The sequence below is a fragment of the Felis catus genome, chromosome A3 (assembly GCF_018350175.1).
Source record: "Felis catus isolate Fca126 chromosome A3, F.catus_Fca126_mat1.0, whole genome shotgun sequence".
Classification (NCBI taxonomy): domain Eukaryota; kingdom Metazoa; phylum Chordata; class Mammalia; order Carnivora; family Felidae; genus Felis; species Felis catus.
This window is the reverse complement of record NC_058370.1, coordinates 43,671,390-43,692,956: the sequence shown is the minus strand read 5'-3', so window position 1 is coordinate 43,692,956 and position 21,567 is coordinate 43,671,390. Positions and strand designations below refer to the sequence as shown.

The 21,567-nt window shown below is 41.7% G+C and overlaps 1 protein-coding gene across 4 annotated transcripts in view; it reads right to left on the bottom strand.

The window, feature by feature from the left end:
- Positions 1–21,567, bottom strand: part of DTD1 (D-aminoacyl-tRNA deacylase 1) — a 207,543-nt gene that overhangs the window by 171,944 nt on the left and 14,032 nt on the right. For 3 of the 4 annotated variants that reach the window (XM_023251499.2, XM_023251498.2, XR_002741067.2), the window contains exon 4: positions 4,220–4,326. In XM_023251499.2, coding sequence (XP_023107267.1) covers positions 4,220–4,326 — 107 coding nt within the window. Of the gene's footprint in view, positions 1–2,266; positions 2,273–3,509; positions 3,512–4,219; positions 4,327–21,567 lie in introns of all 4 variants that reach the window. The other variant, XM_023251500.2, reaches the window with a different exon arrangement.

Below are 21,567 nucleotides of genomic sequence, written 5' to 3'. Positions count from 1 at the left end.
GTAGAGATTACTTAAAAATAAAATATTTGAAAAAGGTGGAAGGGCGTCTGACATTTAGAATGAAAAAAAAAAAGCTTGACTGAAAATTTTCTTCAAATAGAGTTAAAGCAGAATAATAAATCAGAACTACAAAACAGCAATCAAACCAAACCAGAGAGAGTAGCCAAAGGCAAGAGGAAAACCAGGAGAGAATGGTGTCCCAGAAAATAAGGTTCAAGACCATGTCCAGGGGCAAGCGGGCCACAGTGGCAAGAGCTGCTGAGTGGTCATGTCATCAGGGCCTGCCAGCCCCAAATCAGACAATGTGGAGCTCAGGGGGCCTTGGTGGGGGCCTTGGCGGGAGCCTCTGCAGGTTACAGTATACACTGAGCAGGCAGCAAGAAGAAAGGAAATAGAGGCATTTCTCAACTGGAAATACTCAGGAAGGTTTAAAAGCCAAGGGAATCAGATGGATGAGTGAGGGAGACACACTGACTGGACAAGATGACAAAGGGCTTAATGGAGGCTGCTGGGAAGGGAGAAGGTTGGAGAAGGCGCCACAGCCCAGACTAGTCTGGCCCCATCCAATGCAGTCCCATGGGGCCTTACATGTAGAAGGGCCCACCCTTGGCTTAATGCTCTGCTGTCACCATCCTGAAATTCTTTATTATTTTTTTTAACAAGGGGTCCCTCCCTTTCATTCTGCACTAGGCCTCACAAATTACAGAGCTGGTCCTGGCCTAGGAGAGGCACTGGCCTCAGCACTGAGAAGGGCAGTTCTGCCCTTCTTCTCTGTGGCTTCTTTCTCTGTGAAGCAGAAAGACAGCCATCTCCTATGAACAAGCAAGAGAGCAGACAAGGAGGAAAAGGTTAATATTCCATGTAGGGTGAAGAAACTTGGTAGACTTCATCTTAACCCAATGATCAAGGGTAACATCACCTATACTAAGACAAATCAGTCTCGTACTTCCTTATAATGCACTGAGAAGGGCACATCACTTTTGTGCTATTTGCTATTCCTGTCAAATACATAACCTCAATGTAAACAGAGAAAGCCCAAATTGAGGAATATTCTACAAAACAGCATACCAGTACTCTTTTTTTTTTTTAATTTTTTTTGAAACATTTATTTATTTTGGAGACAGAGAGAGACAGAGCATGAACGGGGGAGGGTCAGAGACAGAGGAAGACACAGAATCTGAAGCAGGCTGCAGGCTCTGAGCTGTCAGCACAGAGCCCGACGTGGGGCTCAAACCCACAGACCGTGAGATCATGACCTGAGCCAAAGTCAGACGTTTAACCAACTGAGCCACCCAGGCACCCCTAGCATACCAGTACTCTTAAAAATTGTCAGGGCGCCTGGGTGGCGCAGTCAGTTAAGCGTCCGACTTCAGCCAGGTCATGATCTCGCGGTCCGTGGGTTCGAGCCCCGCGTCAGGCTCTGGGCTGATGGCTCAGAGCCTGGAGCCTGTTTCCAATTCTGTGTCTCCCTCTCTCTCTGCCCCTCCCCCGTTCATGCTCTGTCTCTCTCTCTTCCCAAAAATAAATAAATGTTGAAAAAAAAAATTTATAAAAAAATTGTCGGGGCGCCTGGGTGGCGCAGTCGGTTAAGCGTCCGACTTCAGCCAGGTCACCATCTCGTGGTCCGTGAGTTCGAGCCCCGCGTCGGGCTCTGGGCTGATGGCTCAGAGCCTGGAGCCTGTTTCCGATTCTGTGTCTCCCTCTCTCTCTGCCCCTCCCCCATTCATGCTCTGTCTCTCTCTGTCCCAAAAATAAATAAACGTTGAAAAAAAAAAATTTAAAAAATTGTCAAGGTTATGAAAGACAAGGAAAGGCTAAGGAACTGTCCCAGATTAGAGAAGAGAAATGACAATTAAGTGCAATGTGGCATCACCCTGAAATAGAAAAAGGACATTAGAGGGAAAAAAAACCTAGTGAAATTTAAATAAGGTATGTAGTGTAATTAATGGTATTATATCAATTTTAATCTCAATGTTCAATCAGTGGACAGGATTATGTAAGACAGTAAAATTAGTGCAAGCTGGGTAAAGTATACATGGGAAATGTGACACTTTTCTTTACATCTCAAATTATTCCAAAATAAATTTTAAATTTTCACGTAGATTTTTTCATTTGTGATTTTCTTTAATGTCATCAGTAATTCCAGGAACCTTGATTATCACCTTTGAAGTCCAGCACTACCACGTCAGATGTGTTCCTGCTTCTCTATCAATCCAAAGAATCAGTAACAAGAAAGAACAGTTATGTTCCCCTTAAAAATTATAACTTTGACCTAAGAAAAAAAGACAACAGCTAAACTATTTTTAAAAAAATCACTCATGGGTAAACTGCTTATTTTTTTTTTAGTTTAAATACACTGAATAAGAATATAAAAATTAAAAATAAACCATAGCCCCCCCCCCCCCCCCAATGCACAGGAACCACAGACATTTTTCTCCAAAAAAGGCTGGGAGGTGGCAAGCATTCAGAGACTACTAGATATCTCTTCAAAAACAATGTCCAGTGACCTCAGATTTTAGGCAATAATTTTCTGCTTTCTGATTTTTAAAACCGGGTTTGAATCCTAGTTCTGCCTCTTAGCAGCCATGTGACCTTAAGCTGCTGCTTAAGCTTTGTGCTGCAACTTCCTCAACATACCCGATGATAAAGATTAAATAACTTAACACATTAAAAAAAAAAAACTGAGAGCAATACTAGCATATGGGAAATTATATTGGGAGAGGCAGGGATGAAATTAGGAGGACACCAGATTTTGGCCTGGATGACAAGATAAATGGTAGACAGAAGGAACATTCTGATGGTGGGGCGGCAGGAGTTTAGTTTTAGTTTTCTGCATTTGAGAGGACCATCAGCTGCAATCTGTGAACGGACCCAAGCCAGTTTGATTTTGCATAACTATTAGGTTCTTCTTGGTTGATAACAATAAGGACCCAAAATGGATGAGAGTCTGCTATTCTCCTATAGACTAGTATCAGGTTATACTAATGGCAAATCTCAGATCAACTTCTGCCATTCCGCAGTCTTTGATATTTAAGATAAGAATTTATTAGCAAACAGGCACAAAATAATTCACACAAACTGTTTTGTAAGGCTTACAGAGCCTTAGTACTCTGTCCCAGTGGCTGGACTGGGGACTATGTAGGTTTCAGACACTGTCCGTGAAGATTCAGGCTATGGTAGCTCAGTTGGTTAAGCGTCCAACTCTTGGTTTCGGCTCAGGTCATGATCTCAGGGTTTGTGGTATTGAGCACCACATCAGGTTCCCCACAGACAGTGCAGAGCCTGCTGGGGACTCTCTCTCTCTCCCTCTCTCTCTCTGCCCCTTCCCCACTTGCGTGCGCACATGCACTCTCTCTCTCAAAATAAATAAATAAACATAAAAGAAAAAGATTCACACTATGGACTCTGTCATTTCTCATACTGTATTCTTGTGAAGAGAGTATCTCAGAAGTATTCTATTCAATAAATACCAATGAAAAAAACATTATAACTTTAAACAGGTGACATACAGCTTTAAATTTATATAATACTTCTCCCACCTACTGCATCATTCCACTTCATAGCTTTCTAGCAAGGGAGGGAGAGACAAGGGGAAGAAAGAAATGTCCCTTCAGTTCTCATTCCTCTGCCCACTTGAAGGCTAAGTGGGCACATGAATTAAAGCCTTAAGAAGTGTTAAGCATCTATAAGAACCATTCAGGTTGCAAGAACTATCACAGATTTCCTTTCTCTATTTTAATTAAAAATTTTCCTTGAAGCTTAGAGAGAGCTGGCAGCAAATCCTGATGAGACAGTACTTTAGAAAAATGAGGATTTACAACCAACCTCAGGTGACACATGTACAAAACCCACTCCAGGAAACCATTCCGAACTGGTGAACAGGCCAGTCCAGGGCTCAGTGGAGTTATGCCACTACTCTGCTGCCACCCAGTGGCGTGTAGGCACCAGCGCACCTCACGGGGAAAGGAGCCCAGAGGAAGAGCTTGGCTCTTGTAAAGGACATGTTCCCTGGAACACAAAGTCAAGGGAGAAGTGCTGTCGAGCCTACCACAGCACCAAGGACATGCAGTGTAAACAGATGCATTCTTGGGAAGGGATGCATTAAAATAGGTATCAGGTTACTACAGTGAAGTCCTTACTCCACCTCAGACTGAGAACTGCTCCAGGGATTCCAGTGAAACCAAAGCCAGAAGACAGACCCAAGAGAGTCCAGGCTTACCTGCTTTGGGTCAGAGGCAGCAGCGCCAGGTGCTGGGGACTCCAATTCTACAGTCACAGGCCCATCATTCTGAATGTGGACTTGCATGTAGGCACCAAACTTGCCATCTGAAAGAGCAATGCAAACAGTTATGAGAGAGGGAAGCCCCAGGTTACTCCTATCTAAAAAGCCACCCAGATCAATGGGATCAGAAACAGGAGGAATACGACTAGACAGTAACCATGGGGAAAGGTGATCAACTCCAAAAATAGGGAGGGAAATGCAAAATTAAACAGCAGGGGTGCCACTGCATGCCCTACAGACTTGGCAAGAATGAAAAGATCTGAGAACACCAGGGTGGGGACATGTGGGCTTACGGGACTATAAAATAGCGGGAAGGTAAATTGGTTTAACCACTTTGGAGGGCATGGTGGTGCTTGAAGAAACTCTACAAGTCTGGAATTCCCCCCTGAAGAGTCTACTCAGAAACTCTTATACAAAAGGAATGTTTAAGGGTGTTTATTATGGCAGTGTTTATAAAGAAAAAGTGGACACACTCTGCCCCTCATTGGGGGATAAATGCATAAACTCTACTTTAATTCCTCAGTGGAATACTGTGTGGCAGCCATATCCATTATTTAATTAAATAATAATTAAGTTATTTATTATAAATATTAATAAATTATATATATAATATATATATATTACATATATATGTGTGTGTGTGTGTGTATATATATATATATCTCCAAAAAAATGTGAGCAGGAAAGGTGAATGCCAAACACAGGACAGGAGCCACATTCATACTGAAGAGAAGGCAGAGGATGGTGGGATTTGAGAAAGACAGACCTCAGATAAATATGACTAACTGGGTAGTGAGTACACTAGTATCTACTTTCTGCATGCTTCATAATTTAAAATTTTCAAACAAATTAAATAGAAAAGGAAAAAGATAAGGTGAGGAGGGAAGTCCTGCTTCCTCACTGTTGGAACCATTCAGCTCCCTAGGACTCATTTCAAAATGGCTATGGGCTGCCCCAGAAAAGAGCACCTCTCTATGTCCTATTTCAAACCTTCTAACACTCAAACCCACTCAATTGTGTCTACCAATCCCCAAATGCTAAATTACACTTATAAAGAAAGCCAAGGGGTGGCTGGATGGCTTAGTCGGTTGAGCATCAGACTCTTGTTCTTGACTCAGGTTAGGTTTCATGGTTTGTGAGATCAAGCCCTGCATCAGGCTCAGCACTACCAAAGCAAGCCTGCTTGGGATTCTCTCTCTCTCCCTCTGCCCCTCCTCACCTCAGTCTCTCTCGAAATAAATAAACTTAAAAAAAAAAAAAAAAAGCCAAGAATATGCCTTGAGAGATGATGCCATGGAATATCAGAATGTCAACTCCACACATCCAAGTACCAATGTTAAGCCCTGGGCCTAAACACTGTTGATGACACATACGGATGCTTACTCAAAGTAACACACTGGTCATGACAATTCCTCTCTAATAAATCCAAAGTAAGAGAAGAGCTGGGTCCTTGTGGCATCTGGGTGGTTCAGTCAGTTAAGCATCTGACTCTTGATTTCAGCTCAGATCATGATCTCACAGTTTGTGAGTTCCAGCCCTGAGATGGGGGTCTATGGGGACATCATGGGACCTACTTGGGATTCTCTCTCTCTCTCTCTCTCTCTCTCTCTGCCCCTCCCCTGCTCGTGCATGATTCTCTCTCCCTCTCTCTCTTCTCTGTCTCTCAACATAATCAAAACTAAAAACATTTAAAAAAGAAAGAAAGAAAAGAGTTGGGTCCAGAGTGAAATAGAAGTCCTCAGAAACTGAGAACCATCAGGAACTCTTCTGCTGCCACCTACCATTAAGGAGCAAAGAGAGCATATGAGATCCAGTCCACATTTGAAAATCGCTCACCGCTTTTCACGCATAGCAACCCTGTGCCAGGCATGGCGCTAGAGATCAAAGACTCAGCTCAAAGGCACAGATAGCCCTGGCGCTCATGAACCCTGTGGTCTAGTATGGAAGACAGTTGGGCACATTGTGGTGACAATGCAGCATGGCAGAGACCTTGAGGGATTCTGGCTCTGCAGGCCAGAGGAGGGTCCAAATCCCCCTTGGGGGATTCTTGGATGAGGCTTCACAAGGTCCAGGACTTGAAGGACAACAAAGACCCAGGCTGGAAGAGGACAGGCCCCGCCCCAACAAGTTCTGAGTCCTGGGGCAACTTTCCTGACCTCCCAATGGCTCAGTTTCTTGCCTGTATCACAGGGATGCTAACAAGAGGGACTAAATCACAGGGAAAATGTAATGAAACCGTGCATACAAGTGCTTAGGACAGCGGCCCACATATGGTGTGTGCAAAACCAGCATTTGCTCTTGTTATTATAAGAAGTCATGTTTGAGAGGCTCCACACAACCAGAACCATGCTTCCCTGTGCCCTGCCAGGTATGCCTTGAATAAAGAATATCACGGTCACATACTTTTGGAAAACCACATTTGTTTGAACTCTCCCTTAGAGAATCACAAAGCACAGCAGCAAGTAATAGGCTGTCAAGACATCCTTGAGTAGAGAAATCTGTTTCGTTTCTTTACCCTGGTGGTTCCCAAACTCCCCTAGGCAAGGAGCTCTATTTTCAAACAAAACATCCTTTAGAGGGCAAACGACCCTCTGGGAGAGGTCGAGGAAAAGAAAAGCACTAAATGGACACACTAACCCAGGGCAGGCCAGCTTGGAGCCTTTCTGGCTCCTTTCCTTCCTGGAGAGCAGCTATGCTCTCAGGTCCTGGGGTCCCTCCAGTACCAGACCCACCATTGCATGAGGAGATCTCTGTGAGCATTTGCTCCTACCACAACTGCACAATTTTCATCTCTGATTCTTTCCCCTGGTATCACTCCCTCCAAAGATCCTTACCCTCATGGAGGGTCTTAGCAAAATGGGCACACCAATGTTTTCTTCAACGTACAGACAGCAGCATTAAAAAATACATTAGAAGCACCCACGTTGTTCACAACTTTTACAGGCAAGATTAACTTAGTTCCTACTGGGTAGCCCAATGTGCTCAAACAATGGTGACTTTTCTTGAACTCCTATCAGATTAAAGTGGCCATTCAAATCTACAGAGCGTTTGTTTTATCCATGTCAGACTAGCAAAAAAGACATCAGCTGGGAAGGAAATCATGTGTTTAATTGCATGCTAAAATTATGGCTACAATTAGTAGCAAATTTCAGCCGCTGCACTCCTCAGGGAAGCTGAAGGCAGACTCAGGAGGAAAGGAATTATTTCCGACCTTGAATTTCTGTTGCCAGGATTACAGCATATGCTTCACCGTGTTTATCATTCCAAGTAGTGAGAAATTTATCTTCTTTTCCTGTTTTTCTTCAGTTATGAACAGAACTATTATCTGAACTTCCATTTGTACAGACAATAAATCCAAAGACATGTTTTAAGAGGTCTTAACATGGGTACATTTTTTACAGTTCAGATCAAAGAGTAAAGCCCCATGAAAAATTATACTGGCCAGGGGAAATAAAAACATTTTTAAAAAATAATCTTAAAAGACAGCAACAAATCTGCAAAACTACATCTGGGCTCCAGTGGTGATATGATCAAGTTGTCCTTAAATATAAGTCCCAGGGTTCTATCCAGAGCTGGAGGAGAAGCACGTGTCAGGCATGTTTGTGCCACATGCTCCAGCTGGAAAACTCCCAGCTATGAGCCCCAAACCTGCTGTGACCTGGTTTCCAGCAGCCACTATCCAAGGGCCTTACCAGCTCCAAACTAATGCGCCCCGTTAATGTGCGAAGGCTGACATCCCTCCCTTTCAACAATGCTTGACTGACAGTTACCACTCCCCGAGAAGCCCTGCCCTGCCTCTCCGTGCCCGTTTGTTCAAGGATGATAGCAGGACAGTCACCACAAGGAAGATGCATGTTAGTACAGGCATGGCACTGGGTCCACAGCCAGGCAGTCAGAGTACAGGAAATCTGAGTCTCTGTTACTACTGTCATTCCCACCACTCTCCATGGTAGAATATGGACAAATGGGGGCAGGGAGAGTGCAGGGGGCAAGAAAACCACACCAAAAGAACATGCTACTGAAGAAAAATGGAGAACAAAAGGCATGATGGTCATTTCTTGGCCTGGCTGGGAGCAAGCCCACTCATTCTGCTTTCCAGAGCCAGCCTGCAATGGCCAAGATCAGGCTAGGACTCAGCCTACCTCTAGGGACCAGCCTACCTTTGGGCCAGCCCATCTAAATACATCCCCAAAGGCAGCTCCCTCTGTCACTAAGGCAAAGTCCTCACCACCAAGGCTACCTCTTTGTTCTACCTTAAAGCTATTCAGAGCCTGGGCAGGCACAGAAGAGGGTTATTTTTTTTTAATGTTTATTTATTTTTGACAGAGAGAGACAGAGCATGAACAGAGGAGGAGCAGAGAGAGAGAGAGAGAGAGAGACAGAGAGAGAGAGACAGAGAGAGAGACAGAGACAGAATCCAAAGCAGGCTCCAAACTCTGAGCTGTCAGCAGAGAGCCTGACACAGGGCTTGAACTCACAGACCGCGAGATTATGACCTGAGCCAAAGTTGGACGCTCAACCGAGCCACCCAGGCACCCCAGAAGAGGGTTATTGATGGGGGACCCAACATCGGGTGCATAGGCTGGGAACCAAGAAATCAAGAAAATGTGTGGAAGTGAGGTACTCAAAATAAGCATGTGGCAAGGCGAGGGCCACTGCAGCTAAAGGAGTGTGGTCTAGACCCACAGGCTTGCATCACACCTGGAGCCCAGAGGAGTATGACCCTGGTGGGCCACAGGTACTATGGCAGCTCTGTCCACCAGCATAGAACTGCTTCTCTAGAGTGCTCCTGGCCCTATATCCCCAGAGGGCTCAGCCAATTCAGGGTGCCACCAGTAGGGCACGGATTCCCAGGTGGGCTGATCTGGCTCAAGGGAGCCTGTAAAGCAGAGGCATGGGCTCTGGGAGCCATCAGCAAAGACCAGCAGCTCCAGCAATGGCACTTCCTAAATGACTTAGCTGGGAAATTATTCAGTTATCAGAGAAAGAGTACATGGCAGGCCCTGTCAGCCAAGTTTCTCTGAGAATGAGAGCCAAGCCTAGGTCGACAGCATTAGAACCACTGTCAGATTCCATTCCATGTCCAGGCCCATGGAGGGAACTCAAACAGCGATCTCTGGAACTTGTGGCTTCTCCTCAGACTCAGTCCCCCTTACCAGTGGTCTCTGCTTATCTGTGCTTATCTCTGTTGTGGTTCAATCCACTCAAGAGAAATACCACCTCTGAGCAGCAGATGTCTCAGGTGTGGGATTCCATGGCCAGAGAAAATGGGGAACGAGTCCCGTGGCCCAGGATGGAAAGTGCCTACTCCCAGGAGTCAGGGTACCTGTCACCAAAGGGGGCCAGCCCAATTCCAAACCAAAGAGCTGGAAACAGGGGCCTCCAGGGGAAATGGCCTACAATTAATCTCTCACTAAGATATTAAACTCTCATCTGAGCTAAAGTTCTGAAGTCAGATTCAAGGCAATTGTTATAGCCCTCCTTGCATTACATGGAAGCTCAAGGCAAAGTTTTCTCTGACCATCAGGGCTTTGCTTGGCTATCTCTGAGCTCTACTGGGGTCCCAGGCATCATTCTATCTGGGATAACTGCATGGAAGGCAACCAGGTCTCCACACTGAGGCACTAGTGAGCCTGTGTGGGGACAATGTAATGTCTGAGGCCCCAGCGGACCTACATGGGCCTTGTGCAATGCCTGTGCAGACCTACTGAAAGAGCCTGATCCCACGGGGCAAGGACACCCTTCCACCACCATATCATCACTCAGGGGCTCCCATGAGGCTCGGCCAGTTAACGTGTCTGACTCTTGGTTTCAACTCAGGTCATGATCTTACGGTTTGAGGGTTTAAGCCCCACATCAGGCCCTGTGTTGATAGTTCAGCCTGCTTGGGATTCACTCTCTCTCTCCCTCTCTCTTCCCCTCCCCTGCTCATATTCTCTCTCTCTCTCTCTCTCTCTCTCTCTCTCTCTCTCTCTCTCTCAAAATAAATAAACATTAAAAAAAAAAAAAAAAGTCTGTCCAGCAAACAATCCCTTAAAGCAAGGTCAAAGAACAAATAACAAAATGGATGAAAAATATCTACAACTCACAGCATATATTAAAAGCTCACAGAAATAGGGGTGCCTGAGTGCCTCAATTGGTTAAGCATCCAACATTGGCTCAGGTCATGATCTCATGGTTTGTGGGTTTGAGCCCTGAGTGAAGCTCTGTACTGACAGCTCAGAGCCTGGAGCCTGCTTTGGATCCTGTGTCTCCCTCTCTTCCTGTCACTCCCACACTCGTGCTCTGTCTCTCTGTCTCTCACAAATAAATGTTTAAAAAAAAAAAGGAGCGGGGGGCAAGATGGCAGAACAGCATGTAAGTTTTTTTGCATCTCTCATCTTTGAAATGCAGCCAGGTCAACACTAAACCATCTTGCACACCTTGAAAACTGATTTGAGGATTAACACAACAATTAGCACAACGTGAACCACAGAAATCAGCAGGTACATGGCATGGAGAGGTGAACTGGGGGATAGAGAAGCTGCGGAGGGCAGGGAACTGTTTCTGCTTGCGGAGAGAGGACAGAGATGGGGTGGAGGGGGGAGGGAAGTACGGGAAAGCACCCCCACCTCCATAAGCAGTTGGAGAGGAAAGGAAAAGTATGCAAGGGACTGAACAACAAAGAGAGAAAGGCGAAAGGGAGGGTTTAAATTCCATTAAGACTCTATAAACAGGGGGAGTGCAGAGTCTGAAACTCCACAGCTTGATAACTGGCGTTGCTCTAGTGGGAAGAGCGAATTCCCAAGAGCAGAGAGCGAGGTCCAAGAGGTCCTCGGGCCACAGAGGGAGAGGCAATTCCCCTGCTGGGAGGACATTTGGTAGAGGCTGTGCGGCTCCCCAACAGGCAAAGGTCCCACCAGACCCTGGGGAACCACATTTGCTGGTGTTGGAACAAGGACATTAAGGGGGAAGTCTCATGTCAGATGTGTGTCGTGATTTTCCATAATCCCCGAAATGCTGCTGCTACACGATTGTGTGAACTTTTTCTGGGGCAGGCTGGCACCTAGCCACAGTCTCTGGGCATTGGCCGCAGCATGATCCCACGAACATTCCTGGGGTCAGGTGGGCACCCAGCCATTGCTTGGTGAGATCCTCCCTTGGAGGGTGAGAACAGGTCATAGCTGCAGTCCTTCAGATGTGAGGGGTTGGGAAACAGCTGCATCTGAGATAAAACTCAGGAGGGAGGTGGAGCCTGGCAGCCTGACGGCTTGGTCACGGACAGTGTAAAAGCTGGAGTGAACAGAAGCCAAAGACAAAGGCACGTGCTTGATTGCCAGGAGGGGAGAAAACAGAGCTCTGATACTAGAGACTGACTAGCTGGGTGACATCATTTTCACCCCTCCTATGTATGCACATACACGACTACATGCACCACAACGGTCCACCCCAGTAAACTAAGCAGCACCATCTAGTGAAGAACAGAGCACTAAGCCCCACCCAACTGTGCCAACTATGCTCTTGAGGAACACCACAAGTCTCTCCGCCTGTTTAGTTTACAGACCATAAAGTGCTTCATAGTTTGACTTCTAGGGGAAACTGATGTAATTTTAATCATATTTTAGCCTGTTTGCTAGTCCATCTATTTAATTTTTCTTTCTTATTCTTTTTTTTTTTTTTAATTTTTTTTTTCAACATTTATTTATTTTTGGGACAGAGAGAGACAGCATGAACGGGGGAGGGTCAGAGAGAGAGGGAGACACAGAATCGGAAACCAGCTCCAGGCTCTGAGCCATCAGCCCAGAGCCCGACGCGGGGCTCGAACTCACAGACCGCGAGATCGTGACCTGGCTGAAGTCGGACGCTTAACCGACTGCGCCACCCAGGCGCCCCCTTTCTTATTCTTGAATACAGAAAGAGAAAAAAATCATTTTTATTTTCCATTTTTATTAAAAATATTTTTCTTTAATTTTTTTCTAGTATGTTTTTTATTTTTTTGTAAATTTTTTAAATTCTAGTTTATGTTCATCATTTCATTTTGTTCTATTTTACTGTATTCATTTTTTCAAATTTTCAAATGTTTTCCTTTTTATTTTTTCCTTTTTTTTTCTTATCTTTTCCTTTTTTCTCTAATCTATCAAGCTCCTTTCAACAAGCAGACCATAACACACCTAGGATCTACCATCCTTTATTGATTTTTTTGTGTTGTTTTTAATTATTTTTTTTCTCTGTTAATTCCTTTTCTTCCTTCAAAATGACAAAATGAAGGAATTCACCCCAAAAGAAAGAACAGGAAGAAATGACAGCCAGGGACTTAACACAGATACAAGCAAGATGTCTGAACCAGAATTTAGAATCACAATAATAAGAATACTAGCTGGGGTTGAAAACAGAATCCCTTTCTGTGGATTCTAATTTCATCCTAAAGTAGTAGAATACACATTCTTCTCCAGTGCACATGGAACATTCTCCAAAACAGATCACATAGTGGAACACAAGAAGTAAAAGTGAGTCAGGATGAAATAAAAAATTCTATAACTGAGCTACAATCTCAAATGGGAGCCACAGCAGCAAGGATGGATGAAGCATAGAAGTGAATCAGCGATACAGAGGACAAACTTCTGGAGAAAAACGAAGCAGAAAAAAAGAGGAAGACTAAGGCAAAAGAGCACCTGAGGAGTGGCAGGATATATTAAATGTGCTCAATTGGAAATATGCAGCCAAGAATTCTTTATCCAGCAAGGCTGTCATTCAAAATAGAAGGAGAGATAAAAAGTTTCCCAGAAAAACAAAAATTAAAGGAGTTTATGACCACTAACCCAGCCCTGCAAGAAATTTTAAGGGGAACTCTCTGAAGGGAGAAAATGCAAGAAAAAAAAAAAAAAAAAAAAAAAGACCAAAAGCAACAAAGACTAGAAAGGAACAGAGAACAACACAAGAAACCTCAACTCTACAATCAACATAATGGCAATAAATTCACATATTTCAGTACTCATTCTAAACGTCAATGGACTAAATGCTTCAATCAAAAGACACAGGGTATCAGAATGGATAAGAAAACAAAATCTGTCTATATGCTGTTTACAAGAGACCCACTTTAGACCTAAAGACACCTTCAGATTAAAAGTAAGGATATGGAGAATAATCTATCATGCTAATGGTCACCAAAAGAAAGCCGGATTATATCAGACAATCTAGACTTTAAAATAAAGACTGTAACAACAGATGAAGAAGGGCATTATATCATAATTAAGGGGTGTATCCACCAAGATCTAACCATTGTAAACATTTATGCTCCAAACGTGGAAACATCCAAATATATAAATCAATTAATCACAAACATAAAGAAATTAATTAATAATAATACTGTAATACTAGGGGACTTCAACACCCCACTTACAACAATGGACAGATCATCTAAACAGAAAATCAAAGAAACAGGGCTTTGAATGACACACTGGACCAGATGGCCTTAACAGATATATTCAGAACATTTCATCCTAAAGCAGAATACACATTCTTCTCCAGTGCACATGGAAAATTCTCCAGAATAGATCACACGGTGAGACACAAATCAGCCCTCAACAAGTACAAAAAGATCAAGATCATACCGTGCATATTTTCAGACCACAACGCTATGAAACTCGAAACCAACCACAAAAAAAAATGTGGAAAGATAACAAATACTTGGAGACTAAAGACCATCCTACTAAAGACTGCACAGGCTAACCAAGAAGTTAAAAAGGAAATTAAAAAGTATATGGAAGCCAATGAAAATGATAACACCACAGCCCAAAACCTCTGGGATGCAGCAAAGGCAGTCATAAGAGGAAGTATGTAGCAATCCAGGCCTTCCTAAAGAAGGAAGAAAGGTCTCAGTTACACAACCTAACCTTACACCTTAGACAGCTGTAAAAATAGCAAATAAAACCCCAAACCAGCAGAAGACAGGAAATAATAAAGATTAGAGCAGAAATCAATGCAATCAAAACCAAAACAAAAAACAACAACAACAACAACAACAAAACAGTGGAACAGATCAATGAACCAGGAGCTGGTTCTTTGCAAGAATTAACAAAATTGATAATCTCCTAGCCAGTTTGATCAAAAAGAAAAAGAAAAGGACCCAAATAAATAAAATCAAGAATGAAAGAGGAGAGACCACAACCAACACAGCAGCAATACAAACAATAAGACAATATTATGAGCAATTATACACCAATAAAATGGGTAATCTGGAAGAAACGGACAAATTCCTAGAAACATATACACTACCAAAACTGAAACAGCAAGAAATAGAAAATCTGAACAGACCATAACCAGTAAAAAAAAAAAAATTAGTGGCCAAAAATCTGCCAAAAAATAAGAGTCCAGGGCCAGATGGCTTTCCAGGGGAATTCTACCAAACATTTAAGGAAGAGTTAAAACCTATTCTCTTGAAGTGTTCCAAAAAACAGAAATGGAAGGACAGCTTCCAAACTCTTTCTATGAAGCCAGCATCACCTTGATTCCAAAACTAGACAGAGACCCCACTAAAAAGGAGAACTGTAGACCAATTTCCCTGATGAACATGAATGCAAAAATCCTCAACAAGATACTAGCCAACCGGATCCAACAATACATTAAGAGAATTATTCACCACAACCAAGTGGGATTTATACCTGGGATGCAGGGCTGATTCAATATCCACTAAACAATTAACGTGATGTATCACATCAATAAAATAAAGGACAAGAACCACATGATCTTCTCAATAGATGCAGAGAAAGCATTTGACAAAATACAACATCCTTTCTTGATAAAACCCTCAAGAAAGTAGGGATAGAAGGATCATACCTCAAGACCATAAAAGCCATACATGAAAGACCCACCGCTAATATCCTCAATGGGGAAAAAGTGAGAGCTTTCCCCCCTAAGGTCAGGAACATAACAGGGATGTCCACTCTCACCACTGTTATTCAACATAGTATTGGAAGTCCTAGCTTCAGCAATCAGACAACAAAAAGGAATAAAAGGCATCCAAATCGGCAAGGAGGTAGTCAAACGTTCACTCTTTGCACACGACATGATACTCTAATGGAAAACCCAAAAGATTCCACCTAAAAACTGCTGGAACTGATTCATGAATTCAGCAAAGTAGCAGGTTATAAAGTCAATGCACAGAAATAGGTTGCATTCCTATACCCCAACAATGAAGCAACAGAAAGAGAAATTAAGGAATCGATCCCATTTACAATTGCACCAAAAACCATAAAATACCTAGGAATGAATCTAACCAAAGAGATGAAAAATCTGTACACTGACAACTATAGAAAGCTTATGAAAGAAATTGAAGAAGACACAAAAGAGGAAAAATATTCCATGATCCTGAATAGGAAGAACAAATATTGTTAAGATGTCAATATTACCCAAAGCAATCTACATATTCAATGCAATCCCTATCAAAATAACACTAGCATTCTTCACAGAGCTAGAATAATCCTAAAATTTGTATGGAACCAGAAAAGACCCTGAATAGCCAAAGCAATCTTGAAAAAGAAAACTAAAGCTGGAGGCATCACAATCCCGGACTTCAAGATGTATTACAAAACCGTAACCATCAAGACAGCATGGCTGGCACAAAAACACACTCAGAGCAGTGGAACAGAACAGAGAACCCAGAAATGGACCCACAAACGTATAGCCAACTAATCTTTGACAAAGCAGGAAAGAATATCCAATGGAATAAAAACAGTCTCTACAGCAAATGGTGCTGGGAAAAATGGACAACAACATGCAAAAGAATGAACCTGGACCACTTTCTTACACTAGACACAAAAATAAACTCAAAATGAAGGACCTAAACATTACAACAGGAAGTCATCAAAATCCTCAAGGAGAAAGCAGGCAAAAACCTCTTTGACCTCGGCCACAGCAACTTCTTACTCAGCATGTCTCTGGAGGCAAGGGAAACAAAAGCAAAAATGAACTACTGGGACCTCATCAAAATAAAAATCTTCTGCACAGCAAAGGAAACAATCAGCAAAACTAAAAGGCAACCAAGAGAATGGGAGAAGATATTTGCAAATGACATATCAGATAAAAGGGTTAGTATCCAAAATCTAGAAAGAACTTATCAAACTCAACACCCAAAAAGCAAATAATACAGTGAAGAAATGGGCAAAACACATGAAAAGACACTTCTCCAAAGAAAACATCCAGATGGACAACCGACACATGAAAAAATGCTCAACATCATTCATCATCAGGGAAATACAAATCAAAACCACAATGAGATACCACCTCACACCTGTCAGATGCCTAACATTAACAACTCAGGAAACAACAGATGTTGGCGAGGATGTGGAGAAAGAGGATCTCTTTCGCACTGCTGGAATGCAAACTGGTGCAGCCACGCTGGAAAACAGTATGGAGGTTCCTCAAAAAATTAAAAATAGAATTACCCTATGATCCAGCAAATGCACTACTAGGTATTTATCCAAGTGACAGAGATGTGCTGTTTCAAAGGGGCACATGCACCCCAATGTTTATAGCAGCACTATCAACAGTAGTCAAAGTATGGAAAGACTACACTGCCCATATGGAAAATGTCCACTGACCAATGAATGGATAAAGAATACGTGGTATATATATGTACATATGTATGTATACACATATGCATATACATACATATGCATTATATGTATGTGTATACATGTACATATACACATACATATATACATTTATACATACACGTGTACATGCATACATATGTACATACACATATATACGTATATATGTATGCTGCACACACACACACATATACACAATGGAATACTACCAGGTGATGAAAAAGAATGAAATCTTTCCATTTGCAACAATGTCGATGGAACTAGAGAGTATTATGCTAAGTAATTCAGTCAAAGAAAGAGATCATATTTTTTCACCATATGTGGAATCAAGAAACACAACAGATAACAGAGGGGAAAGGAAGGAAAAATAAAGGATTTTTTAAAACAGAGAGGGAGGCAAACCATAAGAGACTCTCAAATACAGAGAACAAACTGAGGGTTGCTGGAGGGGAGGTGGGTTAGGTGGGTTAAATGGGTTAAATGGGTGATGGGCATTGAGGAGGGCACTTTTTGGGATGAGCACTGGGTATCATACGTAAGAGATAAATCACTGGGTCTACTCCTAAAGCCAAGATTACACTGTATGTTAATGAAATTGAATTTAAGTTTTAAAAAATAATAACGGTGAGTTGAAAGATACCGAAAATTTGTTCTTATAAGCAATAGATACTCTTACTGCTTCAGACAGAAAACTGGTTGATATAAAATCAAAAGGACATCATGATGATGTGGTAGTTAGTTAAGAGTGGGAATCTATAACTCAACTGCTTGGCTTGAATTCTAGGTTTGTCATTTGTGATTTTTGACCTCTCTGTGCCTCAGCTTTCTCATCTGCAACACAGGGATAACACTGTAGGGTTTTCATGATGACTGAATGCAGTAACAGACTACAACCTAAAGCATAGTAAGTGCTACATGAATGTTGGCTATCGTAGTTTGTGGAGTTCCAGGGAAATTCCAAGCTCTGACAGAGCCGTGGAAGAATTATTTGAAAAGTTAAATGAAAATATTGAAAAGACAAGCTATCATCTGAGGAAAGTGTTCTATGTTGGAAAAAAAGTATTTTAGAGGCAAACATCTTAGAAATGATGTATATCCAACTAAGAAAAATCAGTAACAATTATAAAGCAACAAATGATTGATAATTGGTTGGAAAGAAAAGAGAGGAAGAAGAGGAGAAGAAAAAGGAGGAAAAGAATAGGTTGCCAGGGAAAGTTTTTCTGTTATTTATCATTCGAGAATTTCAGAGGCATTCATTAACACCAAAATCAGAAATAAAGAATGTTGGAAAAGACAACTTTAATTTTTAATACTGTTAAAAGGTGCTTAGACAATGAAGTTCTTTGTTTCTGGAAAGAGATTCCTAATGAAGAGATATCTTTTGTTTAAACTTCACTGGACACTTCCTTTTCTATATAAGGTCTTTGGGATCTTACAGATAGATATTTTATATTTTTTCATATATATGATTTATTACATATGTGATACATACATAAAGAAGTATAATAAAAAATGAACATGTATGGAACTGTCATCCACTTAACAGTTGGAATTGTATCCATATGTGCCCTTTCCCTAGCTCATTCATTCCCTAGCTTCTTTATCAATATATTGTTTAGCTGTTCTTATTTTTAAGCATTTTTTTAAATGTTATCATGCTGTATGTATTATTCTATGACTTATTGTTCTCATTTAGCATTCAAGTATTCATCTATAATGATACATGAATGGTAACTTCATTTATTTTCACCTACATTGAAAAGATATTCCACAATTAATCATATTCCTATCAATGGCATTTTGATTGTTTCAGATTTTTTGCTCTTACAAACAGTGCTACTTGGAACATTCTTGCATTTGTCTTTTTTTTCTAGCTTTATCAATCTATAATTGACAAATAAAAATCGTATGTATTTATGGTTAAAAAAAAAAAACCAGTAAAGAAATAGGCAGAAGACACAAATACATGTTTTACCAAAGAAGACATCCAGATTGCTAACAGACACATGAAACAATGTTCAACATCACTTACCATCAGGGAAATACAAATCAAAACCACAATGAGGTACCACCTCACATCTCAGAATGGCTAAAATGAACAACACAAGAAATAGGTGTGGGCAAAGACACAGAGAATGGGGAACCCTCTGACACTGCTGGTGGGAATGCAAACTGGTGCAGCCACTCTGGAAAACAGTGTGGAGGTTCCTCAAAAAGTTAAAAACAGAACTACCCTACAACCCAGCACTATTAAGTATTCACCCAAACGATACAGATTCGAAGGGGTACCTGCATCTCAATGGTTATAGCAGCATTATCCACAAGAGCCAAATTATGGAAAGAACCCAAATGTCTACTGACTGATGAATAGATACAGACAATGTAGTATACACAAAGACACACACACACATACACACACCACTCATATACACAAAATAGAATATTACTCGGCCATCAAAAAGAATGAAATCTTGGGGCGCCTGGGTGATTCAGTCGGTTAAGTGTCTGACTTCAGCTCAGGTCATGATTTCACAGTTTTTGAGTTCAAGTCCCGCATCAGGCTCTGTGCTGACAGCTCTGAGCCTGGAGCCTACTTCAAAATCTGTGACTCCCTCTCTTTCTGCCCCTCCACCGCTCATGCTCTGTCTCTGTCTCTCAAAAAATAAATAAACGTTAAAAACATTTTTTAAAAAAATGAAATCTTGCCATTTGCAATGACGTGGACTGAACTAGAGTGTATTGTATCACATGAAATAAGTACCTATGATTTCACTCATATGTGGAGTTTAAGAAACAAGCAGATGAACACATGGGAAGGGGAGGGGAAAAAAGATAGAGGATGCCTGGGTGGTTCAGTTGGTTGAGTGTCCCACTCTTGATTTCAGCTCAGGTCATGATTCCAGGGTCATGGGATTTAGCTCTGCACTGCAAGTGGAGCTTGCTTAAGATTCTCCCTCTCTCCCTCTTCTCCTCTCCCCAGCTCCAGCCCTCTCTCTCTCTAAAACTTAAAAAAAAAAAAAAAAAAAAAAAAAAATTAATATTTTATCAAAAAAGAGAGAGAGAGAAAGAAAAATGCAAATCAAAACCACAGTGATGCACTTCACACCCAGTAGGATGCCTATAATCATTAAAAAAATTAAAAAAGGAAATAACACGTGTTGGCAAAGATGCAGAGAAATCAGAACCCTCACTGCTGGTGGGAATGCAAAATGTCACTGTGGTAAACAATTTGGCAGTGCCTCACTAAACAGAATTACTGTATGATCCAGCAATTCCACGTCTGAGTATATAACCAACAAAATGGAAAGTGAGTGTTCAAACAAAAAGTTGTACACGAGTTTACAGCAGCCCTATTCACAACAGCTAAAAGGTTGGGAACAAGCTAGGTGTCCAACAATGAATGCACAGATAAACAAAACATGATATATTCATGCAATGGAATATTCTTCATGCAAAGAAATGAAGTACTGATAAATGTTACAATGTATGCATATAGACACGCACAATGTATGTTCAAAGGATGAACCTTGAATACATTATGCTAAGACAAAGAAGCCAGACACAAAAGGCTGCATATTGTATGGTTCCATTTGTACAAAACATCCAGATGAGGCAAATCCAGAGACCAAAAGCAAATTCATGGTTTCTAGGCCTAGGAGTGGGGGAGAATGGGGAGTGATTGGTTAATGGGTACAGGGTCTCCTTATTTAGGGTGATGAAAATGTTTTGAAACTAGACAGTGGTGATGGTTGCACAACACTGTGAATACACTATCACTGAACTCTATGCTTTAAAATGCTTCATTTCATGTTACGTGTATTTTACCACAATAAAAAAAAATGTTAACTTTAGAAAGAATACTGAAAATAAAAAATAAGTGACTGATTTAAAGCTCAAATGACAAGCTAAACTCCAGACTGGACACAGTCAAAGAAAAATTAGTAAACTGGAGGATCCCCTCAGGGCACAACAAAGAGAGAGAAAGCAACTGAGATACCATATCATGTACACTATTCATTTGTTTTATAGACCTTTTGCACAAAATATAAAGAGGGCCAACTAATTTATCAACATTTCTGAATTTGTAGACCCCAAATCAATACGGTTTTAAAATATTCCTATTTTAAACTTCACTGCACAAGAAAAGGGGGCTGACCCCTCAATTCACGACAAAAGTATGAAGAGGACTCAGGAATTGAAATAAAAGGGGTAAAGGGGAATAAAGACAGGTGGGAGAAGGAGCCCAGAGAGGAAGCAGCTGAATGGGACAGCAGAGCCACTGCCTGTCCTCATCACCCTGGGCCCAGGGACGCTCGTCACACAAAATAACTGAGTGCCTACAGTGTATAAGGCACTCTGCCATTATGCAGGGTACTGGACCACCACCACAATGATGACACTGGTTTTAAGGTGGCCCCAGACAGTTAGGTGGGGAAAGGAGAACTGGTAAAAGTAGGCTGTTGTTCACCTTGGAAAATCAACTAAGCCAATCAAGGAATCATGAAAAGCTAGGATTTAAAAACAAAAACGGATATGGTTTTGCCATTTGGGCAAACGGAATGTAAACTGTAGCCACAGAGATAATGCAGTTAGTCTAAGTCTGAGACCTAAAAGAGACGGGCAGAAATAAATAGGGAAGCTGGTTAGCCAATCACTGAAGAGAATGAATGAAAAGGAAGGAGTGACAGAAAACTA